Source organism: Diadema antillarum, unplaced genomic scaffold (assembly GCF_040938485.1).
Source record: "Diadema antillarum isolate AM-2024a unplaced genomic scaffold, OU_Dant_1.0 seq00000457_RagTag, whole genome shotgun sequence".
NCBI classification, from domain to species: Eukaryota; Metazoa; Echinodermata; class Echinoidea; order Diadematoida; family Diadematidae; genus Diadema; species Diadema antillarum.
In genome coordinates, this window is record NW_027271429.1 from 1,214,697 (window position 1) to 1,238,223 (window position 23,527).

Genomic DNA, 23,527 nt, shown 5'->3' on the forward strand with positions numbered 1-23,527 from the left:
TAGATGAGTAAACTATATAATTACGAAATTAAGTAACCTATAGACAACATTTTATTATCAATTATAAAATCATAATCTTTATGTAATATTCCAGTAATCCCACTTCGAGAGCTATATTATTCACTTGTGTTGAAGACCAAAACCTTAGAGTATCATTTAGAAATAATGTATAACACATGAACCTAAGCTGAACAGAATATCTGTTTATGTAAAACTAGCTCTCAACATATGCTTAAAGGTCTTACCTTACATTTCGAACCCTTTGCGCTGAGGATTTCGTAGAATTGCATATGAAACCGCGATTGACGTATCATGAGTTTGTTCAATACAGAGCTTGAACAGATATTCTCCGCCAGGTCACACGACGTAACTTTTCCACAGGTCATTTCTTGAATGGACAATTTTCGCTAATGGGAATGAGTATTGATTAAAATTAATAACATAGATAATCACTGAACCATTCTCTTAAAAGATAGAGTTTGCAGAATAAATCAGGCTATTTGATACGTAGTATAATGAAGTGATTTTGTCATATTTACGCGTATACAAATTAACAGTTGTGGAAAAGGGAAATGTACAAGACAGAGGTAATGAAACAGCTAAGAAAGATAAATTTATTTACATACGAAAAATTCCAATGAAAATGATGAAAAAAGTAAGGTCTTTATGAAATAGCTAAAAATATAATATGACCAATTATTCTGCATTCGATACATTCTGCATTCGATACATACAAGAATTTTTTTGGAAGATTACGCACATCTTAATGATCTTCTTTGTTTTGTTATTATCATTATCATCATTATTCTTTATTCGACATAAGACATGTGTACATCGATAAACACAAAACAGCATAACAAAGATAAGATGAATTATAACCCAGAGAGAAAGCCCAACTGAGAGAAAACAACAAGGTTGTGACAGAAAACAGGGCTGCCAGGGGCAAGAAAAGGTAAACTTAATTACTTAATGAATTGACCCGCTCGTGTTCTATTCCACGCCACATAAATACTGTCAAAATCTGAACATGAAAGAGCACTTATTGTATCAGTCACAGTGACTTAAAACATGTAGTCATACAGGAACAAAACGGCGATACGAGGAGGGCAACGTAATATGCTCCATTAATTGGGCCTATATCACCGTCATTTTCCGAATAATATCATAACTACAACTTACGCCCTCTTCCGAATTGCACTTTTAAGAACTTGTAGACCATGTAAATTATCTTTAAATACAACATTCATTCTCTCATCTGAATAAACGCTTTCCAGATTATTTGAAATATAAAAATTGTTGTTTGTCGTACCCGATCGGCTCTGGATTTGACGAAGAGAAATCTGACATCGTACTCTACATGTCTTTTACGGAGTAACATATTTTGAAGGAAGATTCAATCCCAAACTTGTCAAGTGATAGAAAGAATTATATCGATTTGTTCATTAACATCTGAATGTTTATAGACCTACTTGCAAGTGGATCTCAAGGCACAACATAAAGGTGCATAACACCTATCGCGTACAAACCTACATGTTTCTACAAATATCAGTTTGTAAAGTGCAACTTTTGAAGATTTTACTCTCGCGTAAAACATTTTTTTACCCTTACCTCCCCGTGAAATGCAATCTCATTCTCTCATTACAACATGTTGCTCGACTAAATCAAAATATTTCTAAAAGACTCATGAGTGACATACTGCCAAAAATTTAGAAAATGAGCAGATGAGGTCAGTTTTATCTAAAACCACATTTCACTTCATCTCGCGAGTACATTATGAAAGCAAAAGAGTTATACCTGGAGAAGAAATTTTCTTACTATTTACTAACAATCTCACCTCAATTTTCAAACATCCGCATGATTGGAAATGACTGCAAATAATGATAAAGTGGTTCAGAATTTTTGCTCTCAGAATTGTTCCCATTTTACATATCCCCGTCTGTCTATGGCTTTTGGTATCAATATCCAATTTTACGTCACTCACCACTTGGTCACAGTTCACCATGAATGCAACTCCTGCCTTGGTATGTTTTGACGAGTCAGGTGTTAGTGTGTATTCCTGCCATTGTTCTCCCACTGCTTTGGTCGCCTCCTTAGTATGACATTCAAACGCAACGTCAACGCATAAATCTTGGTCACCTATCTTTATCAAGTCGTTGATAATATCAAGACCAAGTTCTTTCTCTAAAGCTGAGGCGAAGTAGAGTAAGTAACGGAACTCCAAAGATCGAGGAAGAAGCTTGGTCTTCAGATTGTTGTAGTTGGTACGATCCTTGGAGAATGAATTCACAATATACACTCCGGCAATATATTCTTGAAACAATGTGTGGGGAAAAGAAACCGTTGACTTGACGAAGGATGGAACGTTGTCACCGCGCCGAAGCTTCTTACTCTTGACATTTTTTTCTATTGTCAAAACACCGACTTTACAACATGTCTCCATGGAAACACGACAATCCTTGAAATGCTCTTCAGGAAATGAGAAATTCTTGTCCAGTAGACCGTTTAGTGATATCTCACTTATTTCGTAAATTGCCCTACCAGCTTCATTTACACTTTCAACAACGTCTTGTTTCTGCAGATTTACACACATTTTTGATACGTAGTGCTCTTTCAGAAAAGAAAACATTTCCCCAAAAATCTCCGAAAAGGTTTGCATTTTCATCATTTCTGTTCGTCTCTCTTCACTGAATTCTCTCCACATGAGGCAGAGCATTGCACTGAAAATGGGAAACGGGGCCATGCTCGACTGTATAACATCATTTTCCTCCATGAAACTGATTAAGCTTCCTGCAAGCGCGTCCTTCTTTCTTATCCGAAAATACCTTCTGATGTAAGTTGTTAAGTCCTCCTTCTTAAATCCTTCAACGTTAACAAATGTATAAACGTCGGCAAGACTCCTGTTCATTGTGAATTCATGTGTCCTCCATGGCCGGGAGGTCACAATTACCTTGCATGACTTATATTGTTCTGATACTACAATGCGAATGATCTCGCTGTTGTCTCTGTCTTCCATATTCCCTTTAAACTCGTCGAACCCATCAAATACCAGAAGAACTTTAGTTGGATTTTCTGTGATAAACAGGTCTATCTGGCGTGGTGTTGCGTCATTTGAATCAGACAGATACCTTTCCACAATACTGCCAACACTCTTCTCCACAGGAACATCTCGAAGTGGAATTACAAGCACCATGTCCAGATGCTTGAGAATCCTTCCCTGACTCCAATCCCAAGCGATTTTAGCGCAAAGCGTTGTTTTGCCTACACCTCCTTCACCGTGAATAAGAAGACGTTTTGAAAGATTTTCGTTTTCCTTGTTGGACAAAATATCCTCATACGTCATTGGTGTTTTATGCATGCTAATTAGACTCAAATTGGTATAAATTTCATCCAAGTTAACTCGTTCCATAAAGTTAAGGGGATCAACAGTGACCTTGCGTCGTGTGTTACGGTAATACGCCTTCAGCTCTTCTTTGCATCCTTTTACTTGTTTCTTTGTTAGCGCCGGGGTTAATGACAATGAGTTTGTAGGTGATGGTCCTTGAAGGCAAAGAGAGAAGAAGATCATTACATTAAGTTCATAACGTTTCATCCTTCGTATGCTCCCGGTGTCTAAATGTAATTTTGCCAATAAAAAAAGATACATTTCGTAATTCTTCGAGAAAAAAATAAATGCTGTAACAGCTTATTAAGTTGAATATCAGTTGCTCGGAAGGTATCTTCTGCCAGTTACAGCTTTGTGAAAACACTTTTTTTTTTTAAATTAACTTTACATTCACATTCGGAGGGATGTTGGAAGTTAAAGTTGATTTGAGTGGAAGAAATAGACGCAAATTATTGATGAACATCATGAAAATAAACATTTTGTGTTTTATGAAACTGAGAAAAACATACGTGTTTAGTGGTTCCTATCATTTTGAGAATTCCGCAACTCATTGTCTTTTATTACTCTTATTTTCTTTTTAGCTGCTGGAAAACGGGGCCCTGATTCCCCCCAGTTACAGGCCTATGATTGGTATCGTCTATGGTAAATACTTTTGTGTGGTATCACTTTGACCCTTTTGCGAGGAAGTTTGAACTGTGAAAATCTATATCTTCATTACAGTATACCTTCACTGAAAGCTTTGTTACATATCATAGTTATACATGTTATTTTTTTTTTGTCTCTCCTTAAAGGGATGGTACAGTATTGGTGGAGCAGAAAATTTGGCTTTTAACTTTTCGCGAGATACCAAGAAAACACTTATGAAATAGTACAAAGCATACAATTTTAAGAGGAATTCAAAGTTTATATTAATGAAAAGCGGGTTTGGAATGACTGAAACATTCAAAGCCAAAGTAAAACAAAGCAATCGTTATGAAATGTGGGTCCCACACTTCATTACAATCGCTGATCTGTTTTGGATATCTCAGCTATTCCAAAATCAATTTTCATCAAATGAATGTTGAATTCTTCCTGGAATTGCATGCTCTTTCATATTTCAAAAGATGTTTCTCCTTATCTCACCCCCCAAAAATGTTAGAAACTGGAAATTAGGTCTCCCCCAAAACTATACGATCCCTTTAAACCTTTGAGACCGATATTTCTACTGGAATATAGTAGAGATGAACACTTCTCAGTTACTGGAAAATTCATAAAATATAAATTGTTGAATTTGAATATAACGTAGCTTCAATGAAGTAACGGCGCTCAAAATTATTTCGATATGTGACCGTGCACCTCAAAACGAAAATAAAGTCGCACACACTGATTTTGCGTGAGGACTGAAAATAAGTGAAATGGGTCAACCTAGCCGAACTTGACTTTTTCATATTTTCTGAAAGAGCGGGTCTTCTTCTACATTATTCTAAAATTTGGTATCATGAAACGGGCAGGAAAGTGTGGTTTTTTTAGCAGTTTATCTCGAACATTTTTGGTAGAATAGTGTTATTAGGTGTGTCTTTAGAATCCCTTTTTTCATTTCAGAAAAACCTTGTCCACACTCTTCACTTTCAACTCTAATAACTTTGAAAGGATAGTGCTACTGCTTTGAAAGTTGGCATCAATTATGGACAGAATGTGTTAATGAGGCATGCTTAATTCCAGTTTAATCTGATAATCTCTTCATTGTTGTTACTCTGGTAGTTTACTTCCTGTTTTTTTTTTTTTTTGTCCCATTCATCGCGCAGCCAGCACGGTTTGGTAAAGATTAAGAGCTTGAGTAGACACTGTACTTCAGAGCCTCTTTTCTCAGTTCACACTTTTCCTGAGTATGTGCTTTCTTCCAATATTTAGATAGGTTAGAAGAGTCCATTTGACTTAAGTTATACATCATTTTAAAGCTCAAAGTCTGCTCTTTCTGAATATGGTCTTAACCAAAAAGTCTGGCGACTTTTTGTTTGTTTTGAGGTGCAGGGTCACATATAACGGCATACACTAAAACGCAGATACACAGAACTAATAAGATTGTTTTTGAAAGAAAGATTTTATTCAGAGGGGTGAAGGCTCAGGTTTGAGTTTCTTCAGTTTGTCTCCCTCTACAATTTTCATTTGTAGAGAGAGACAAACTGAAGAAGCTCAAACCGAAGATTGTTTTTATTTCACGAACTTTATAGGGATTGTTTTTTGGTTGAGATTGCGATGAGGGTTTTTATTTGCAAAATAATTACAAACCACTTATTTGAAATATGAAAGATCGATAAGAAAATATCAAAGTTTATTTGATTATTATCATTGTCATTGCTATTATTATTATTATTTTATCATTGTTATTATCATTGTCATTATCATTATCATTATCATTATCATTATCATTATCATTATCATTACAATTATTATCTACCCGACCAGGTAAAGAACATATGATAGGCCCTGGCCTACATGTCATAAGCAATACAAACACGAAACAAAATCCAGATTGAATATCATAAGACATGCGAAGTTACATAGATATTGATGAATACGTAAAATTTACAGGTGATTTATTACATACAAACTTGATGATGATAATTGATTTTGAAATGGCTGAGTTATTCTAAAACCCAATGTTCAAAAAAGGTTGGGCTACAACTTTCGTTATTACCATTTTTGTTTTACTTTGATTTTGGATAGCTCGGTTATGTTAAAACTGATTGTCATCAAATAACTTTGAATTCCTCTTAGAATTGTATGCTCTTTTCTAATTACTTCAACAAAAGTTAAAACCTGAATCCCATCTGAACAAAAACGGCATAATCTCTACACAGGCGTTTTTCATGCTTTTTTTTTTTTAATACGATAATGTATCTCTAACCCATTATCAATCCTTCTTCGTCAACACGCTGCCTCTTCCTTCGTCTGGGGCGGGGCTTCCAGCCCAATCCTGTAGAACGTAACAATACCAACAACGCTGAGAGCATAATAGTACTGATCAAAATCCAAGGTATATATATATGATATATACATATATAGGAAAATTAATGTGAATGATTGATGTGTACGTTCATTCAATGAAAATTATATTAAGGTCGATTGTTGTCTCCAGTTGGCATTTATCTAGCAGTATCTGCTGAGTAACAAAGAGCTCAATGCCTTTAATGTTACGGTTCCGTTACAGTTACAGTTTCTACTTTTCATATTAAAGTTTTTCCCTGATCCTGCATGGGTGTGCTATGACCCTACTATGCATAATTTTAATTAAAGTCAATGGTTCCTAAAACATGCGATCCTTCATTTGAAGGAGTGGTAATACAGTCATAGTATCCCACTCGTTTCAGTGAATCGTGACTTTACGCAGATCGAATGTTAATCGCTTGAAGTTGATTGGTAATGGTTACCAAGTAAATCAAATCTACATACCTTTTCGTGGTAGGTAGTCCGGGTGGTATTTTTGCAGAAAGATTCCACTAAGGAGAAATAGGATGGATAGGGCGACAGGCACGCCAATGGCAAGTCCAATGATGAGACCCAAAGTATCACCTTTTTTTGAAATATAAAATATAAACAGATGAGCAACTCTTGAGCTCATTACTGGAATTTGAATACGTTATCAATGGAAATAACGACGCTGACAATTTCACAACGCGTATATTTTGATGTACCGTCAGCATGGTCAAGAAGTATTCTACTACATGGATAAAGCCGTGGTCATATTTTTGGATTATTGCTCAGAAAAAAAAGAGTAAAACATTGTAAGTTGTATTCATTTACCTCTATACTAGATGAAGGAGATCCGGTGATGAGATATAGAAATAAATAAATAAAAAAATAAATATATATATATATATATATATATATATGTGACCCTGCACCTCAAAACAAACAAAAAGTCGCCAGACATAAATTTTTAGTTAAGACCATATTCTGAAAGAGCAGACTTTAAGCTTTAAAATGATGTATAACTCAAATTAAATGGACTCTCCTAACCTATCTAAATATTGGAAAGAAAGCACAAACTCAGGAAAAGTGTGAACTGAGAAAAGAGGCTCTGAAACACAGTGTCTATTCAAGCGCTTAATCTTTACCAAACCGGGCTGGCTGTGCGATGAATGGGACAAAAAACAGGAAGTAAACCACGAGAGTAACAACAATGAAGGGATTATCAAATTAAACTGAAATTAGGCATGCCTCATTCACACATTCTGTCCGTAATTGATGCCAACTTTCAAAGCAGTAGCACTATCCTTTCAAAAGTCATTAGAGTTGAAAGTGAAGAGTGTGGACAAAGTTTTCAGAAATGAGAAAGGAATTCTAAAGACACACCTAATCACACTTTTCTACCAAAAATGTTCGAGATAAACTGCTAAAGAAACACATTTTACTGCCCGTTTTATGATACCAAATTTCAGCATAATGTAAAAAAAGACCTGCTCTGTCAGAAAATATGAAAAAGTCAAGTTCGGCTAGGTTGACCCATTTCACTTATTTTCAGTCCTCACGCAAAATCAGTGTGTGCGACTTTATGTTCGTTTTGAGGTGCACGGTCACATATATATATATATTATTACATATAATATATTATAAATAATTATTTTGTACGTTGTAAAATTACATCACGTCTGTGCGAATAACTATTTTACACACAAAAAAAATATCAGATCAAGCTCCTCCAAAACATATTCGAATCAAAATATTTTGATTTTTTTTTTCGTTCCTTACTGCTCAGCAATTGCTTAACATTGATATATGATCTCGGTATGATAATGATAATAATAGTAATGATAATAATAATTGTAATCATAATAATAATAGTGTCATGATTTCACGAAACCTGATAAAGTCCGAAAGATAATTTCTTCGGTCCACGTTCCATTCAGCGAGTCACCGGTAGCGTTGCAAATGAAGGCCTGCTGAGTCCCACGTGGAACTGAAACGGTGATTGTCTCGAGCCTCTCGTATGACAAGTCAGATAGCGTTTTCTGTTGTGAAACTACGGAATGCAGTATCTCTCCCGATTCCTCGGTCCATAGCATCGAAATATTAGGTTTGAATCCACTGACGACACACGTAAGGTTAATGGAAGGGGTGTTTGAGAAAGTTTGGTATATACACCGGCCTTGGTCGGACTGGTTCTCATCGATGCATTCCTCGATTACATGTTTTGATGCAATCGCTATAGATATAATGAATAGTTTCGAAACATTATGATTTTGTCGTCTTACAAGTGAGTCTAGAACGTGCACTGAAGACAGAAAATGTGGCAAGCGTACTAGTATATAAGAAGATGAAGCACATACATGACAGCCCTTCCATATACGTATAACGGATGGGTGTCGTAGCTACCCTGCTTGCCTAAAGTGTGCTTGTCATACTCAATCTCTGTTGCAGTTCCACATGTCTTGTAAAGAACGCAAATAATATTAGGGTTAAAGGGATGGTATATTTGCTATTAATATTTTAGCATAATTACAAATATGAAATGTTTATAAGTATACAATTCTTAGAGGAAGTGAGTTTATTCGATGAAAATCAGTTTTTAAATGGCTGAGATAGCCGAAAACAAGCGAAATAAAGTGGTCTTTACAAAAGGTGGGTTACTTAAGTTTTAATTCATCCTAATGGTATCATCTTTAGTATCTTGTCTCCGTAAAAAAGTTAGAAACAGATTCCCGATCTGTATCCTTTTAACCGTCGTGTACGCTTTACCGGGCATCAAATTTACAAAATCATGTATATTTTGTTTTTCTTTACCTAGCCTGTGATTTTTCTCTTCGATGTAAAATGTTATTTGTGTGTGTGGCTGTCATCACTATCAGTGAATATGGTTTATTTTGTTTCACTTATGTGTACATTCAATTTCACTTCTGCATTGAAAACTGCATCGGTCATTCATGCGCTCCTTTGTTGGTGGAAAGACAGATAAACAACACAGTAAACATGCAACACATTTGCGGTCCCTATATTACGTTTTACTCCACATGAGATGAAAATATCATTGTTTCATGTAATTAATTCACCAATCCGCACTTCATTCACTGGCCTGTCCCTATATTACGCATTTAGAACCACAGCAAAGTGTGCATCATTGCCTGATTCTTCCATTGAGAACTATTTCCCTTGAAAATCCTCGCCTCGGCAAAATAATGTTATGATAGCAGTAGCTTACTCACAGTCAACTGTCAAGAAAGTAGAATTCGAAAAGTCATCAAGATTCGTCAGCACCACGGCACAATGGTAGAGACCCTCATCAGCAACCTCCAAGTTGGTGATGAGGAGGCTGAAGTTCTTGTCGATGTTAAACCGTTCCTCCCTGCTCTCGAAGTTTCCATCAATGAATGTAGCCTTGATCGTTGGCGGCTGCTTATCTGAGTCGCTCTCTTTGGTCCAGTACAGAGCGAGAGGCTCCACCGGAATGATACATTGCAGTCGGATGGCCTCCTCTTTCCATCCCCGAACGTTAGGAGTAGTGCCTATCACCGAGACTAGACAATCGAAAAGTGTAAGTAGAGAAAGTTCGTAGCATTTTATATGAAAGAATGAATAAATGAATTGAACTGAACCGAAATGAATTACTGAAAAAGCACTGGTCTTACACTGGAGAAAAAGTGAACAGTTCCAGTTGTTTATTTTCATATTTCACATCACATATGTACCTAACAAAAAAGAAACAAAAATACAAACGAGCAATTTGCAAAATACAAATATGATATAAAGTTGGTCATGACAAGAAAGTGTGTCAGTATAAGTACATAAAAGACTATGCTCTCTAACATTTGAAATACAAAGAAACCGCAAAGACAAAGCTTGTGACCGCGAGTTCCGGGGAAAAAATATATCAATGTAAATTCGTTTTGCAATGGAGATAAGACGCAAGTGCTAATGACGAAACTATCATGTCAGCCAAAAGAGCAAGGTACAAAGATCAGAAGAAAAAAATGGAAAAAGAGAGGAAAGAAAGAAGAAGTACTGAGTGATTAATAAATAGCATAAAAGTACACAAGTATACGAGCATGACATATCAATGAAATGAAAGTACACATGGATGGATAAGTGCCCAAATGGATGGATTAAGTACACAAGTACATTAACATAATAAGGCATATGAAAATAGCAGATGATGAAAAATCACACCAAGACATATCAAAAAGGATAAATCTCAAATTGATGCATTGTGGTGATTAATAGTAATGTCGGCCTTTTCATCGTTTCGTTCATTGCTTCATTGAATTCTTTTAGTTTTCCATTCAACTCCTTTCAATTCAATTCTTTTTCATTTTGATATCATCAAAGTGATTGACAAAAATTGTTCACCGTAGGTCCTTCTCCTAATCGTGTGATAACAAAATGCTAGCTGACTTACAGCTAATAGTCAGTTGAGTGATATTCGAGAAACTCTCGGCGTTTTTCGGCGTCACATCACAATGGTAGATACCCGCGTCTACCACCCTCAAGTCAGTAATGACGAGGCTGAAGTCCTTCTCGATGTCGAACCGTTCGTCCATGCTCTCAGCTTTTCCATCGATGAAAGCCGCCTTTGTAGTCCGTGGCTGCTGATTTGAGACGCTCTCCTTCACCCAAACCACAGCAAGAGGCTCTGCCTGGATATCGCATGGCAGTCGGATGTCTTCCCCTGTCCATCCATGCACGTTGGCGGCAGTGTATATCTCTGAAGCTAAACGATATATAGAAGTTTCAGTCCCATGGCAAGATACGCTAGTAATATCCACGAGTATACAGGCATATACAAAAGTAACTTCTCTATGATATGCATGCTACATGCAGTCCACCGCATTGTGAAAAAAAAATGATAGATCAGTTTTGAGCAGCAGAACAGTCGATTGATATCGGTCATAAACTCTGATAACATAATTATTTACTTTATGTTTATTCCTTCTTTTCTTTTAGGTGAACATGCACACTGATGACCAACGCCTTCCAGGAACATTCTCGTAGCTTTTAGCTCAAGTGTAGTCTTGATTCCCATTTGGTATTTTATAGCCTGTAATCTGAGCTACGTTGGCAGCTGAAGGTGATTCTTATTACAGTCATTTGACGCTTTGATTTTGTATGCGTAACACCACGATATCTCCTGATCTTAAAACTTTATAATGATGTTCTCCTCCCTTCTCCGTAGTCATTGATCACATTAGAAAAATAGAAAAAGCGATAACACCAGTTACAATATATCTACCATCAATCTTTTTCGTGTGCCCTGCTGAAAAGTGTAATCCCTGTTCTCACTGGGGTGATACCTCAACATACAGTACAATTAAAAATACTTGATTTTGATAGGAAGGATGCAATGGTCAAAGCATTGATTTTCGAGGGTACTTGTGCCTGCCAGATATTATACCAAATATAACAAAGAAAATATTTCGTTGAACCCTCGTGGATACACAGTTAGCAGTACCAAACGATTTAACCGAAGTTATATCTTTCCCTATAATGGACACCTAAAATAGTAATACTGTAGTACAATCATTGCTATGGTTGCTTTTGATCAAGCCACGCTTATACAGTATTCCCACTGTATTATTGTATTAATTGTTTGTTTGTTTGTTTGTTTGTTTGTTTTAATCTGAGAAGATGGCTGGATAGCCCATAGTAGCTATGCTAACCTGGTCTTCCATGGGGTCCATTTGGATGTGAGGTGGGACCACTTCGCCGGGTTAAACACCCTGCTCTTTGCGATGAATGAATAAAGCGGGATCTTTTACGTGCATGAGTTGTGACTCTCTCATACACGGGACCTCCACTTTATGTCTTATCCGGGGGACAGAGTGTTTTGCTTCTTGCTAGAGGGGGCGGTATGATTACACACAACGTTGCTCAGTCTAGACTCGGGTTCGAACCCTGGTCCTTATCATGGCCGGCGCAGCCGTGGGGGCCACGATAAGGAATACACAAGGTGTCATCACTTTGGGCCCCCACACTATTTGTAACCGGAAGTAAACCCGAAAGTGGACGGGTAGAGATGAGCTGAGGACTTTTTTTTTTTTTTACGCTTGTCAGCTGAAGAAACCCGGAAGTGGACGGGGAGAAGCGATAAGCCTTTTTTTTTTTTTTTTTGCTTGTTAGCTCATGAAACCCGGAAGTGAACCCCACACTTTTGAAAATACTGCGCCGGCCCTGCTTATGATCGTGGGGCAGACGTGAGCCAACTCACCGCCCTCATTCATTGTCGTATTGCTAAAACGTTTTGCTGTAGATTGTGTACTGGCAATGAAGAAAAAAAGATCTATTTTGTTAATAACTTACGTTTATGTGAAATGTGTAACTAAATCATTATTGCCTTAGCCATTTAAGGATTTTTATCAGGTCTTAGCAAATATATCAATATCTTTATGGCTCCACCCCTTGGGGTGAATCATGTAAAACCGTAAAAGGGAAACTTTTATGTTCATAATTATTGACAGTGTAGTCCGTAAAATAAGTCCGGCATGGGGTATGAAAGTTATAGATTTTTCTTGTTTATCGAAGCTGCTCAAGGTTTCACAAAACAATTTTACATTGTGCTACAAGTCAATCTATCTATGGTATCAAATGAGATGATGACGTCATTACCACATAGATAAACCCAATTACCAGTCTTCGCTGTAAAGCTATCTATTGGAACAATTTTGCATAGATTACATCATAATATGCAAAAAGTGGAATAACTAAACTCTCAGCTCTCAGCTCTGCCCAAGTCGTCAATTGACGACGACCTAGTGGGATAAATGCCAACACTGTCAGACTGCGTGTCATAGGTTGTATAATGAGGGATAGCACAATGTCATGACATTAGATTGTCCATCTGTTTCATTCAAATATAAGATAAGTGATACTGAAGGCGGTTTGATTTTAGAAAATATTCCATAACTGTCAATTAGATTTGAAGGTAGGACCTAGTTGTTCGAAAGAGGGAATCCGTTGAATGGAAAAACATGTATTTGACCTTGTAGCAATTGGGGCTGCGGAACAATTCTTATAATGCCTGTGTGTGGAGGTGAAGGGGGAGGGTGGATGGGAGGGGGTCGAAGCACCCGCATCCTGACAAACCAAGAAAATGTTTTTGTCCTTGCTTTTTAGCTCACTTGAGTCAGGAGGCCCACACCCCTCAAATTAAGGACGATTTACAGATCTTCTTCTCTAGAACCAAAAGTGATAAAGCGAAGTTAATGCTATGAGTTAGTGCATTAGTGACTGAAGTTTCAAGTTTGTTCATTCCAGATCCAGGGGTACCCAAAGGGTCCAACAGGATCCAAAGTGGGCCTAAATTGTACATTTTCATCTTGTAACAACATGAAAGATTTCCATCTAACTTGGGAGGTAGCATTTCTAGGGGTATAGCGTCTCAATTCGCCCAAATGGGCACCGTGCTCACATCCTTGGGGTCCAAGGGGGCCCAGACCTTCAATCCTATAAGGAAAATCCAAAATATCATTCTCAACAATCAGAAGTGATAGAGATTTAAGTTTTTTGTTATGTTTTTTTTTTCAAACTGCATAGTCCAGCTTTCTACGTACAGTGTATTTGGTAGATATTTTTTTCGAGTGTAATGGAATATGCAAATGGACACCATGTCCCCAGCTCTCAAAGCTTCCTGAGTGGAAGATGAACTTGCGATACTCAGGCAAGCAACCAAAAAAAAAAGGGTCCACACCTCATCTCTCCCCTTCCATTCCCGAGTTTCTTCAGCTCACCAAAAAAGGTCCTCAGCTCATCTCTCCCCTTCCATTTTCCATTTAATTTTTTTTTTCAGCAGACAAGCAAAAAAACAAAAAATATAAAGGTCTTCAGTGGAAAAACATAACCTTACAGCGCTCACACTTCAAGATTTCTATCTATTTCTATTAAGTGCCACTTACGTACTTCCGGTTTCAAAGAAAAGTGTGGGGGCAAAAGTGATGACACGTTATGTATTCCTATGTATGGTGCACAAAAAGTGTTGGGGGGCCCAAGCCCAAACGGTTCCACCGGCCATGGAGACAACATGGCAATTGTATAATGTCTGGCGCAGGGACGTCTTATTCTATATAATTTAGATATTGGATTTAGATATTGGATATTGGATTTCTTCTGTTTTGGTTGGTTTTCATTTTATCAGTCTTCTTTCTCTTTACCCTCTCTTTCTTATATACATCTTACTGACAGACCTTTATCTCAACTGCACCACAAGCATGATAAACAGTATTTTATAGGAATTATCAGGAATACAATGGCACATGGAATGGGAAAAGAGGAATAAACCAACAGCGCACAAAATACAGTACGCTGCTGTCTGTAGATTGACTGTTCAAAGACAGTTTGGTAAAAATGGTCGAAACTTTACAATTTCATAACTTCCCTGATTTTTGCCTTGTTTTTTTAATCAAATCTTCCCTGCCTCGCTTGTACGACTTTACTCTTTCTATCCAGATCAAGATCACAATCAAATTTGTCCAGAATTCGCCTTTGATTCTATGTAAAGCAATCTTATATTGCCGAAATAGCGATGTATATATTTACAATTGGGGTTGGGGAGGGGAAAGTGGCGATCATTGTTGGGTGATGGGGCAGTGAACCCCTCCCAACTCGTCAGCTTATTGCCACTTGGTCTTATATCAGGTGGTCTACTTCCCAGTTCGGCACCACTATGGCTAAATTCATTTGGTCCACTATCAATCTTGTCTAATCCTCACTTGGTCTAATGTGCAGTTTGGCTAATATTGCTTGTTCGTCTAATAACTTTTTTGATGGTGTACTTGCCATTTCGTCTCTTGTTTTTGTTGGTGTTTTTTTTTCGTTTTGATTTATACCGTTAATTACTTTACCAGTTTGTCTCATTTCTATTCAGTCTATCTTTATTCTGTTGGTCTATGGGCAGTTTACCGTTTAGTTCACAATTTATTATTTCACAAGGTTTAATACCCAGTCAATAATAATTATGCCTGTCTCGTCAAATTTTCTTTTTGTCGGAATACTATATTGGCCAAATAGGCCTACTCTTAACGTCTGATTTTCATTTGGTCCGATTACAAGTAGGGCTTCTGTTATTTCGCCTACATACCTCAGTTTAGTTCAATTCCGTCCTATTACTGCATTCCATTGTCAATACAATATTATAAAATATAACGAAGAGTCGGCATACAACGCATTTCGTGAATCATTTTTATGCATCACAAACTTTACTAAGTCTGCAATCGTAGGGCAAACATATGCCAAAAATATAAAGTGAGAAAGAACGACATAAATCAATACCAGTTTGAAGTTTACACTATACGAAAATATGAATAATATACCTCACACACACACACACATATATATATATATATATATATATATATATATATATATATTGTAGCGAAATCGATCAATTCCGCTGTATGGCCTGTATAAGCTGTGTATTGATTTTTTACTATCGATTATATGAAGGTGTAATCGATCATTGTTGGTAGTAACGTTGGTATAGGCAAGGTCCAAAAATCACGGTTTTGGCCACATTTATGATTATTACATAAGATAAGGGCATTAGGGGGGTAAGATGATTTAAGATTCAGAGAGAGGTAATGGATACCAGTAATTTGAGACTAAATTTGTGGGGTTTTGGTTAGAATCGTTCGCCAAGATTGGTGTTCTAGTGGTGGAAATATTGATTAACTACGTTAACAATTATTCAGTAAAAATATAATTCGGTAATTCAGATTCTGTTTCGATGTCGAGTTGGGACGGATAAGGTAGGCACGTCTAGTACGTGTTGAGTTGGATCGAGCTGTCAAAGCTCGAGCTAGCTGTGTACAAACAGTCTAGTGAAGGCGATGGTCAGGGTAGTCTACTCCTGATTACTAGCCAAGCCTAGATATGTGAATGAAACGTACATAGCTGTCGAGTTGAGACGGGTAAGGCCGGGACGGGACTTGGAAATTGCGGGACCGGGTCTGCATTCTGAACTGTGTACATTACTGCGGAAACGAGTTGGACTGTGTTTGTACAGAAGTATTCCCGAATTAAAGACTACCTGTTCAACGTTATACCAAGAAGTGACTGGAAGAGTAATCTTTCCTACCAAAGAATCCTGAGCGAGTGCAGGTGAGTCGAGTGGACCTTGGTGGTGACTGGTGGTAAAGAGATTGGTAGATAAAATATAGCAGATAAAGTGCGAAGCTGGTATGTTGGACTGTTGATGAAGAACTGGTAGATAATTGGTAGAAATAAATTGGTAGCAAGAATTAACTGGTATCTTGGGCCGTATATTGCGGCCAAACGAACTTACGCCTAGCTCGGCCATCCTGATCGAAGTTCGACGTAGGGCCCCATTTTTGATACCAATCAATCTATCATCACACATCTACCACCAAACACAAGTCATTCGCTACATATATGGTGTCAGGACCAGAGGGATCTACCCCTTTCTACGATGCGGTGTCAGGACTGAGGGATATGCCCTGCGACCGGATTCGCCACACGTGGTGTCAGGAGTGGGATATGCCGTGCGACCGGATTCGCCACACGTGGTGTCAGGAGTGGGATGTAAAGAACCAGCGCTACCAGGGAGTTAGGAATCAGCCATGACAAAGCAGCTGTCACCGGCGCAGCTATGGAGGAAGCTGCAATCGGAGATGGTAGAAGTGGAGCGGATGATGGACGAACTTCGAGCTGAGATGGGGATGAGGCGGCCACCACAACCAGTATCAGGAAGGACTGGTAGAGTGAAGCCAGCAGACGGGACCAGCGGCAGGGGTGGTATTTTACCACCACAATATGACGTTCCGGGTGCTAAAACCAGCACCAACAGCAGTGGGAGGACGACTGGTGCTACAGCAGGGAGCTGGGCCGACAGTAGCAGGGCAGATGTAACGTTGGAAGACGATTACTACCCACCTCCAGCTGACAAAAGGGCGGAGATGAGGCAATGGCAGACTGCATCAAATTCAACCAGAGAGACAACGGCAACCAACCCGGTACCAGAGAGAGAAGTCCCGATAAGAATCAGCACCCCATGGCGCCGCTCTGAATTGTGGGACGAAGGGTAATTCAAGCATCACGAGAGGGGACGTGATGTAATAATAAAGATGACACCAGACCGGTACGACGGCAAGGGGCCTATTCCAGATTACCTTACCCACTTCGAGGCATGTGCTGGGGTAAACAGGTGGTCAGAAGAGGAGGCTCTGCAATACCTGGCGGCCAGCATGAGAGGTCCTGCAGTTAAGGTACTGGTGCAGCAAACGGGGAGGAAATTAACCTACCAAGAGCTGGTGGGGCGACTTAAACACCGATTTGGTCCTGCAGGGAAGGCAGAGATGTTTCTGGCGGAGTTACGAACGAGGCGACGAAGACCCAAAGAATCACTTCAAGAGCTGGGCCAGAGCATTCGGGAGCTGACGGCTCTAGCCTACCAAGAGTTTGATGAGGCGGGGCAGGACCGCTTAGCTAGGGGACACTTCATGGACGCTGTCGTGAGGCCGGAAATAAGAGAGGGGATGTTCCGTGCGCAGCCTCGCACGCTAGATGAGGCGATAGAGGCTGCACTAAGCACGGAGGCATTCTTAAAGATGGAGGCGGAAAGGTGTGACGGAAGGGGACCACGCTACAGCAGGGTGTTAACAAACACCGGTGGGAAACAGAAGGAGGGGACCACCAAGGAGGCTGAGGGTGTAGTCAGCAAAATGACAAAGGCCGTAGAAAGTCTAATTGCACGGTCTGAGTCTACCAACCAGAAAGCAGCCAATACGGGAAAGGTACCTGCTCTTCCAACAGGAATCTACCGGAATGAGAGGTGCTTCAATTGTGGTCAAATGGGGCACTGGAGGAAGGATTGCCCTTTTCCACACAGACGGCCAGTCTCCAATGCACCCGTCATGGATGCAAGAAGATGCTACAACTGTAACCAGGTGGGCCATGGGTGGAAATATTGTCCGTATGGGCAAACGGAGAGACCACCACCAGTGAGCAGCAACCAAGGGGGAGAACCAGTATCTGCGCAGGGTAATACTGGTCCAGCCCTCCAACCAAAACCTGCTGGAAGGGAGCAGGCACGACCATTGGGTACCGCAGATGGTAGACGACTGGGCCTCTTCATCAATTCCAAAATCAACGGGCAGCCAATTACCTTCTTGATCGACACAGGCTCCTCCCAGTCAATCGTGTCTACCACCATTTATGACATGATTGCAGAGGCACGGAAGCCGTCGCTGCAGAGTGTGGACAGCATAGTGCATCAGGCGGACGGTACTCCACTGGGGACCAGGGGTAAAACCATGGCCGAGATCCAGCTAGGAGAGCTACTATTCGTGCTGGAAGTAGTGGTAGCTAATGTCAACAGTGAAGGAATTTTGGGGTTGGACTTCCTGATGCAGACGAATTCAGTGTTGGACTATCAGAAGATGGAGCTCCGGACGCCATGGGCCATCATTCCATGCCGAGACTACCGGGGCCAACCGTTCTGTCATAGAATAGTTGCCAGTGAAACCACGGCTGTTCCAGCGGGTCATGAGGCCATAATAAAGGGAGAGGTAGCAGACAGACGGCGACAGGCGACTGGGGTTGGTCTGCTAGAAGCACCGACAACTTCCACCGAGCTACTACATAAGGGACTACTGGTAGCACGAGCAGTAATCGAAGCAGACGCTGAGATACTACCAGTACGAGTCTTCAATCCAACGAAGGAAGAGAGGGTGGTAAAGAAAGGGACGACAGTTGCCTGCTTGACTGGAGTACGTGATACTGAAGATGTGGAGGCGATTCGAGACGGTGGGGTACAAGCTAGTGATGGGGTGCCATCACATTTGACGGAGCTGCTACATCGTAGTATCCAAGAGGTTCCACAGCAATACCACTCATTGGTGGCCGAATTGCTGTGCGAATTTGCTGATGTCTTCTCCCAAGGACCAACGGACCTGGGCAGAACTGATTTGGTGCAACACACGATTTCTACCGGTGACGCTAGGCCAGTGAGAAAAACACAAAGGCGGCACCCAATGGAGCAACGACAGGAAATTGATAAGCAGATAAATGAGTTCCTCTCCCAGGGTTTGATCGAACGGATCAGTAGCCCTTGGGCATCCAATGTGGTTCTCGTACGGGAGAAGGATGGTAGTAAGCGCTTTTGTGTGGACTACAGGCAGCTGAACGCTGTCACACTGAAGGACGCATACCCTCTACCAAGAATCGATGAGACATTAGACGCACTGAGTGGGGCTCAGTGGTTCTCTACACTCGACTTAGCAAGCGGGTATTGGCAGGTGGAGCTGGACGAACAAGCAAAGAAGAAGTCAGCATTCATTGCCAACGGTGGTCTGTATGCATGGCGGGTCATGCCCTTGGCCTATGCAATGCACCGGCCACGTTCGAGAGGCTAATGGATCGAGTGATGGCGGGCCTGACGTGGGAGACGCTACTGGTGTATTTGGACGATGTCATCGTTTTTGGTAAGACGGTGGAGGAGGAGCTTGGTCGACTGAAGACTGTGTTCCAGCGATTGCGTGGGGCTGGTCTGAAACTGAAACCTGCTAAGTGCCAACTGTTCCACACTAGTGTGGAATACCTGGGGCACATCGTCTCATCTGCTGGGGTAACCACGGAGCCAGAGAAGGTCGCGGCCATCCAAAATTGGCCGAAACCAAACAGCGTCAAAGAGGTGCGGAGCTTCATAGGACTGGTCTCCTACTACCGGAAGTTTGTGGAAGGATTTGCTTCGATCGCTAGACCACTCCACCAACTCACCAGAAAGAACCAAAAGTTTCTCTGGACAGAGGAGTGCCAGGAGGCTTTCGACAAATTGAAGCAACGACTGGTGTCACCTCCAATTCTGGCGTATCCCTGCCCAGAAGGGGACTACATTTTGGACACAGATGCCAGCCAGCATGGAATCGGAGCCGTGCTGTCGCAAGTACAGGGAGGAACTGAGAGAGTTATTGCGTACGGAAGCCGCACGCTACGTAAGGAAGAAGTCAACTACTGTGTCACCAGGAAGGAATTACTGGCAGTGGTAGCCTTCCTCAACCAGTTCCGACAGTATCTCTATGGAAGGCATGTGATCATCCGCACTGACCATGGATCATTGCAGTGGTTGGTTCGATTCAAGGACCCAAGAGGGCAGCTGGCACGATGGTTGGAGCTGGTATCGGAGTACGATTTCGAGATACAACACCGGCAGGGGAGGAGCCATGGAAATGCTGATGGTCTATCTCGGAGACCATGTAGGCAGTGTGGCCGGGACCAAGAAACCCCACCCGGGCAAGTCAGAGCACTGACAGAGGAGGCGTTGGGAGCCCCGAGTATTGGGAGTCTTCAGGAGAAGGATGAGGACATACAAGTGGTGAGAGCTGCGAAGATTCGAGGGGTGAAGCCAGCCAATGAAGTGGTGTCATCTTGGCCGGAAAGAGCAACTCGATTGTTGGAGCACTGGGACGCATTGGAGGTGGTAGACGGCGTGCTGGTCCGCAGATGGGAGTCAGCGGATGGTACCAACACCCGGAGACAGACCATCCTACCAAGGGCGCTCATAAAGAATGCGATACATGAGGTCCATTCCGCTCTTACTGGGGGACATTTTGGTATCAAGAAGACACTGGGACGGTTGAAGTTGCGGTACTACTGGGTCGGCATGGCAGCTGATGTTCGTTCGACCCTCAGACAGTGTGACGTGTGTGCCAGAAGGAAGTGTCCTGGTAAAGCTGCTCGAGCACCACTACAACAAAGGATTAGTGGGTTCCCGTTGGAGAGGGTGGCATTGGACATCATGGGCCCTTTCCCCCGGACCAAGCATGGGAACAAGTACATCCTGGTGATTGGCGACTACTTCACAAAATGGATGGAGGCCTACCCAATACCAGATGAAAGGGCGGAGACCGTGGCAGAGAAACTGGTGGTGGAGTACATCTGTCGATTTGGGGTACCAAGATTCGTACATTCGGATCAAGGCCGAAATTTCATCTCTGAAGTCTTCAGTGAAGTCTGCAAGCTGATGGGGGTGAAAAAGACCAGGACCACAGCCTACAACCCAAAGTCAGACGGGTTCGTAGAAAGGTACAACCGCACCCTAATAGACACAGTTGCTGCACTACTGGACGTGGAGAGGCAGGAAAAGGATTGGGATCAACTTCTCCCCTTCGCCACCTGTGCCTACCGCAGCTGTGCTCAGGACTCGACTGGGGAAACTCCCAACATGCTAATGTTGGGGCGAGAGGTGGTATTACCCGGTGACCTCGTCACACCAGATGATGTTGACAGCCAGCAGGACCTCCAGACCGATTATGCAGAGGAGCTACGGGTTCGAATGCAGAGGGCCCACAACCGAGCCAGGGTGAAACAGATGTCGGCCTGTAGAAAGCAGAAACGATTCTACGACCAGAAGGCCCATGGATCTGCCTTCAACCAGGGCCAGTATGCATGGCTACGGCGGAAGATGAGGGTGAAAGGACAGAGTCCAAAACTTCAGACCAAATGGCTGGGACCGTACCTGATAGTCACCAAAATATCGGATGTGACTGTTCGACTCCAGTTGACACCTCGCTCCAAGCCATTGGTTGTCCACGTAGATCGGTTGAAGCTGTACACAGGGGTACCGAGACCAGTTTGGGAGTTCGAACCAAACACGGTGGTGGTACAAGCTAGAGACCAGCAGCGAGGCACTGCTGCCGACTTGGAGCTGGAAGAGTCAGGGCTGGAAGAAGCTGGTGCTACTCACCCCTCTAGCTATGAAGAGAGAGAAGTGAATTCTCAACCGCCAGTTAGGAACCGCAAGTCTCCGACTGTGCCAACGGCATGCGACGATGATGACTGGAATGGGGGAAGGCGTTATCCGAGGAGGGATAGGCGTCGGCCGCAGTATTATAATTAGGCACTAAGTAACAAATCTAAATAATCGAGTGGTACTCGAATATATTCGACGAGCTAAATAACAAGGATTAAAGACTGTGGTATTATTAATGTGCAGGTGCAGTGCAGGCAACGACATGGCATCTTCCAAAGAGGGGGATTTGTACAGTCCCTTCAACAATTATTTCGGGCTGAGTAAGCTGGTATCAACGGGGAGGAAGAAGAGGGAGACCGTGGACCAAGAGACGGGCAACCAGTTCTTTGATTTTGAACAGGTGCGAGGCTCGTTCAATAGCTACCTGGGGTTAGACGAAGGGGAAGCGACAGTGACGAAGAAGAGTGGATCCCAGGACCTAGGGACGAGATACCAGTATCCGACCTTACGGAGGGACGGCTATGCAGCTGGGTGTCTGTCAACTGGTAGCCGTTGGCTGAGCAACGAGGGGATTCTACCAGACATCACCGCTCTAAAAGGACGAGATGGAAGTGATGGACCACTCAGCAGATCAGTCTCTTGGTGCGTTTTCTGCAAAAACAATGGTGAAAGTTTGCAGGTCTACGGAAGCCACGCGCTGAAGTCCATAGACGGGAAAACTACCTGTCCTGTACTTCGGGCATACAGGTGCCCGATTTGTCGCGCCACCGGGGACGAGGCTCACACCATTAAGTACTGTCCATTATCAAGGAAGAAAAAGCTGCCTGGGTCAGCAGAGCCAGGATCTACCAGTAACATCAGCACAGCGGCGCTGTATTTTAAAACCCCACGGAATGCTGCCGGACGGCTGAGGAGCTGTAATACCAGGTAGCGGACACCGGAAGGGGGAAAAGCGCAGCAGCAAATATGGACCATGTCAGATACCAGCTTCGCACGAGTTGATTGTAAGATGTGTATGAATGACTGTAGGAATTTGACTAAAGACACGAGTAATATTCGATTGGTATTATTTGTTAAATATGCAGAACGATGTCCACCCCCGGAAAACCCAAGTCCTGTTCAGACAGGGGAGAAGTCTACCGTTGTAAGGTGTGCCGGCGGTCCTTTTCCAGTAAAAGCTCGATGCAACGACACGAATTCGACGTGCACACCCCCAAATTTAGGTGTGATCGCTGTGCTTTCCAGACGCTGCACAAGCGAGAATTAGAACGCCACTACGGGACTCACGCCACCGATGTAGCTCCAGGGCGGGTACATTTGAAAACCCCAGTTTATGCGCCAATTAGGAGTAAGAAGCCGCCGTCAACAGAAACCAGACCCAGGAGTAGATCCCCCCTGTGCCCCTCTACTCCAACCCCTTCCCGGTGCACGCCTGAGAGGTGCACCCCTGAGAGAAGTGTCAGCCCGGTGAGAAG

General features: G+C 41.9%; 2 protein-coding genes across 2 annotated transcripts; one reads left to right on the plus strand and one right to left on the minus strand.

The window, feature by feature from the left end:
• Window positions 1-6,264: 6,264 nt before the first annotated feature.
• Window positions 6,265-12,573, minus strand: LOC139732961 (uncharacterized). Its single transcript, XM_071643796.1, has 5 exons — window positions 12,561-12,573; window positions 10,755-11,066; window positions 9,565-9,876; window positions 6,815-6,934; window positions 6,265-6,338 (listed from the first exon to the last, which is right to left on the minus strand). The coding sequence occupies exons 1-5, from the start codon at window positions 12,571-12,573 to the stop codon at window positions 6,265-6,267; spliced, it is 831 nt and encodes a 276-aa protein (XP_071499897.1).
• Window positions 12,574-22,314: 9,741 nt separating this feature from the next.
• On the plus strand, window positions 22,315-22,983 carry LOC139732962 (uncharacterized). Its single transcript, XM_071643798.1, has one exon. It carries the CDS (start codon window positions 22,315-22,317, stop codon window positions 22,981-22,983), a length of 669 nt encoding a protein of 222 aa, XP_071499899.1.
• The last annotated feature ends 544 nt before the right edge of the window (window positions 22,984-23,527 follow it).

Coding starts and splice junctions, on each gene's coding strand:
- LOC139732962 (XM_071643798.1), top strand. CDS start 22,315: ATGGCATCTTCCAAAGAGGGGGATTTGTACAGTCCCTTCAACAATTAT.
- LOC139732961 (XM_071643796.1), bottom strand. Junction 9,877..10,754: donor CACTCAACTGACTATTAGCT/GTAAGTCAGCTA, acceptor TCGATTGTCTAG/TCTCGGTGATAGGCACTACT. Junction 6,935..9,564: donor TACTTTCTTGACAGTTGACT/GTGAGTAAGCTA, acceptor TTTCAAAAAAAG/GTGATACTTTGGGTCTCATC.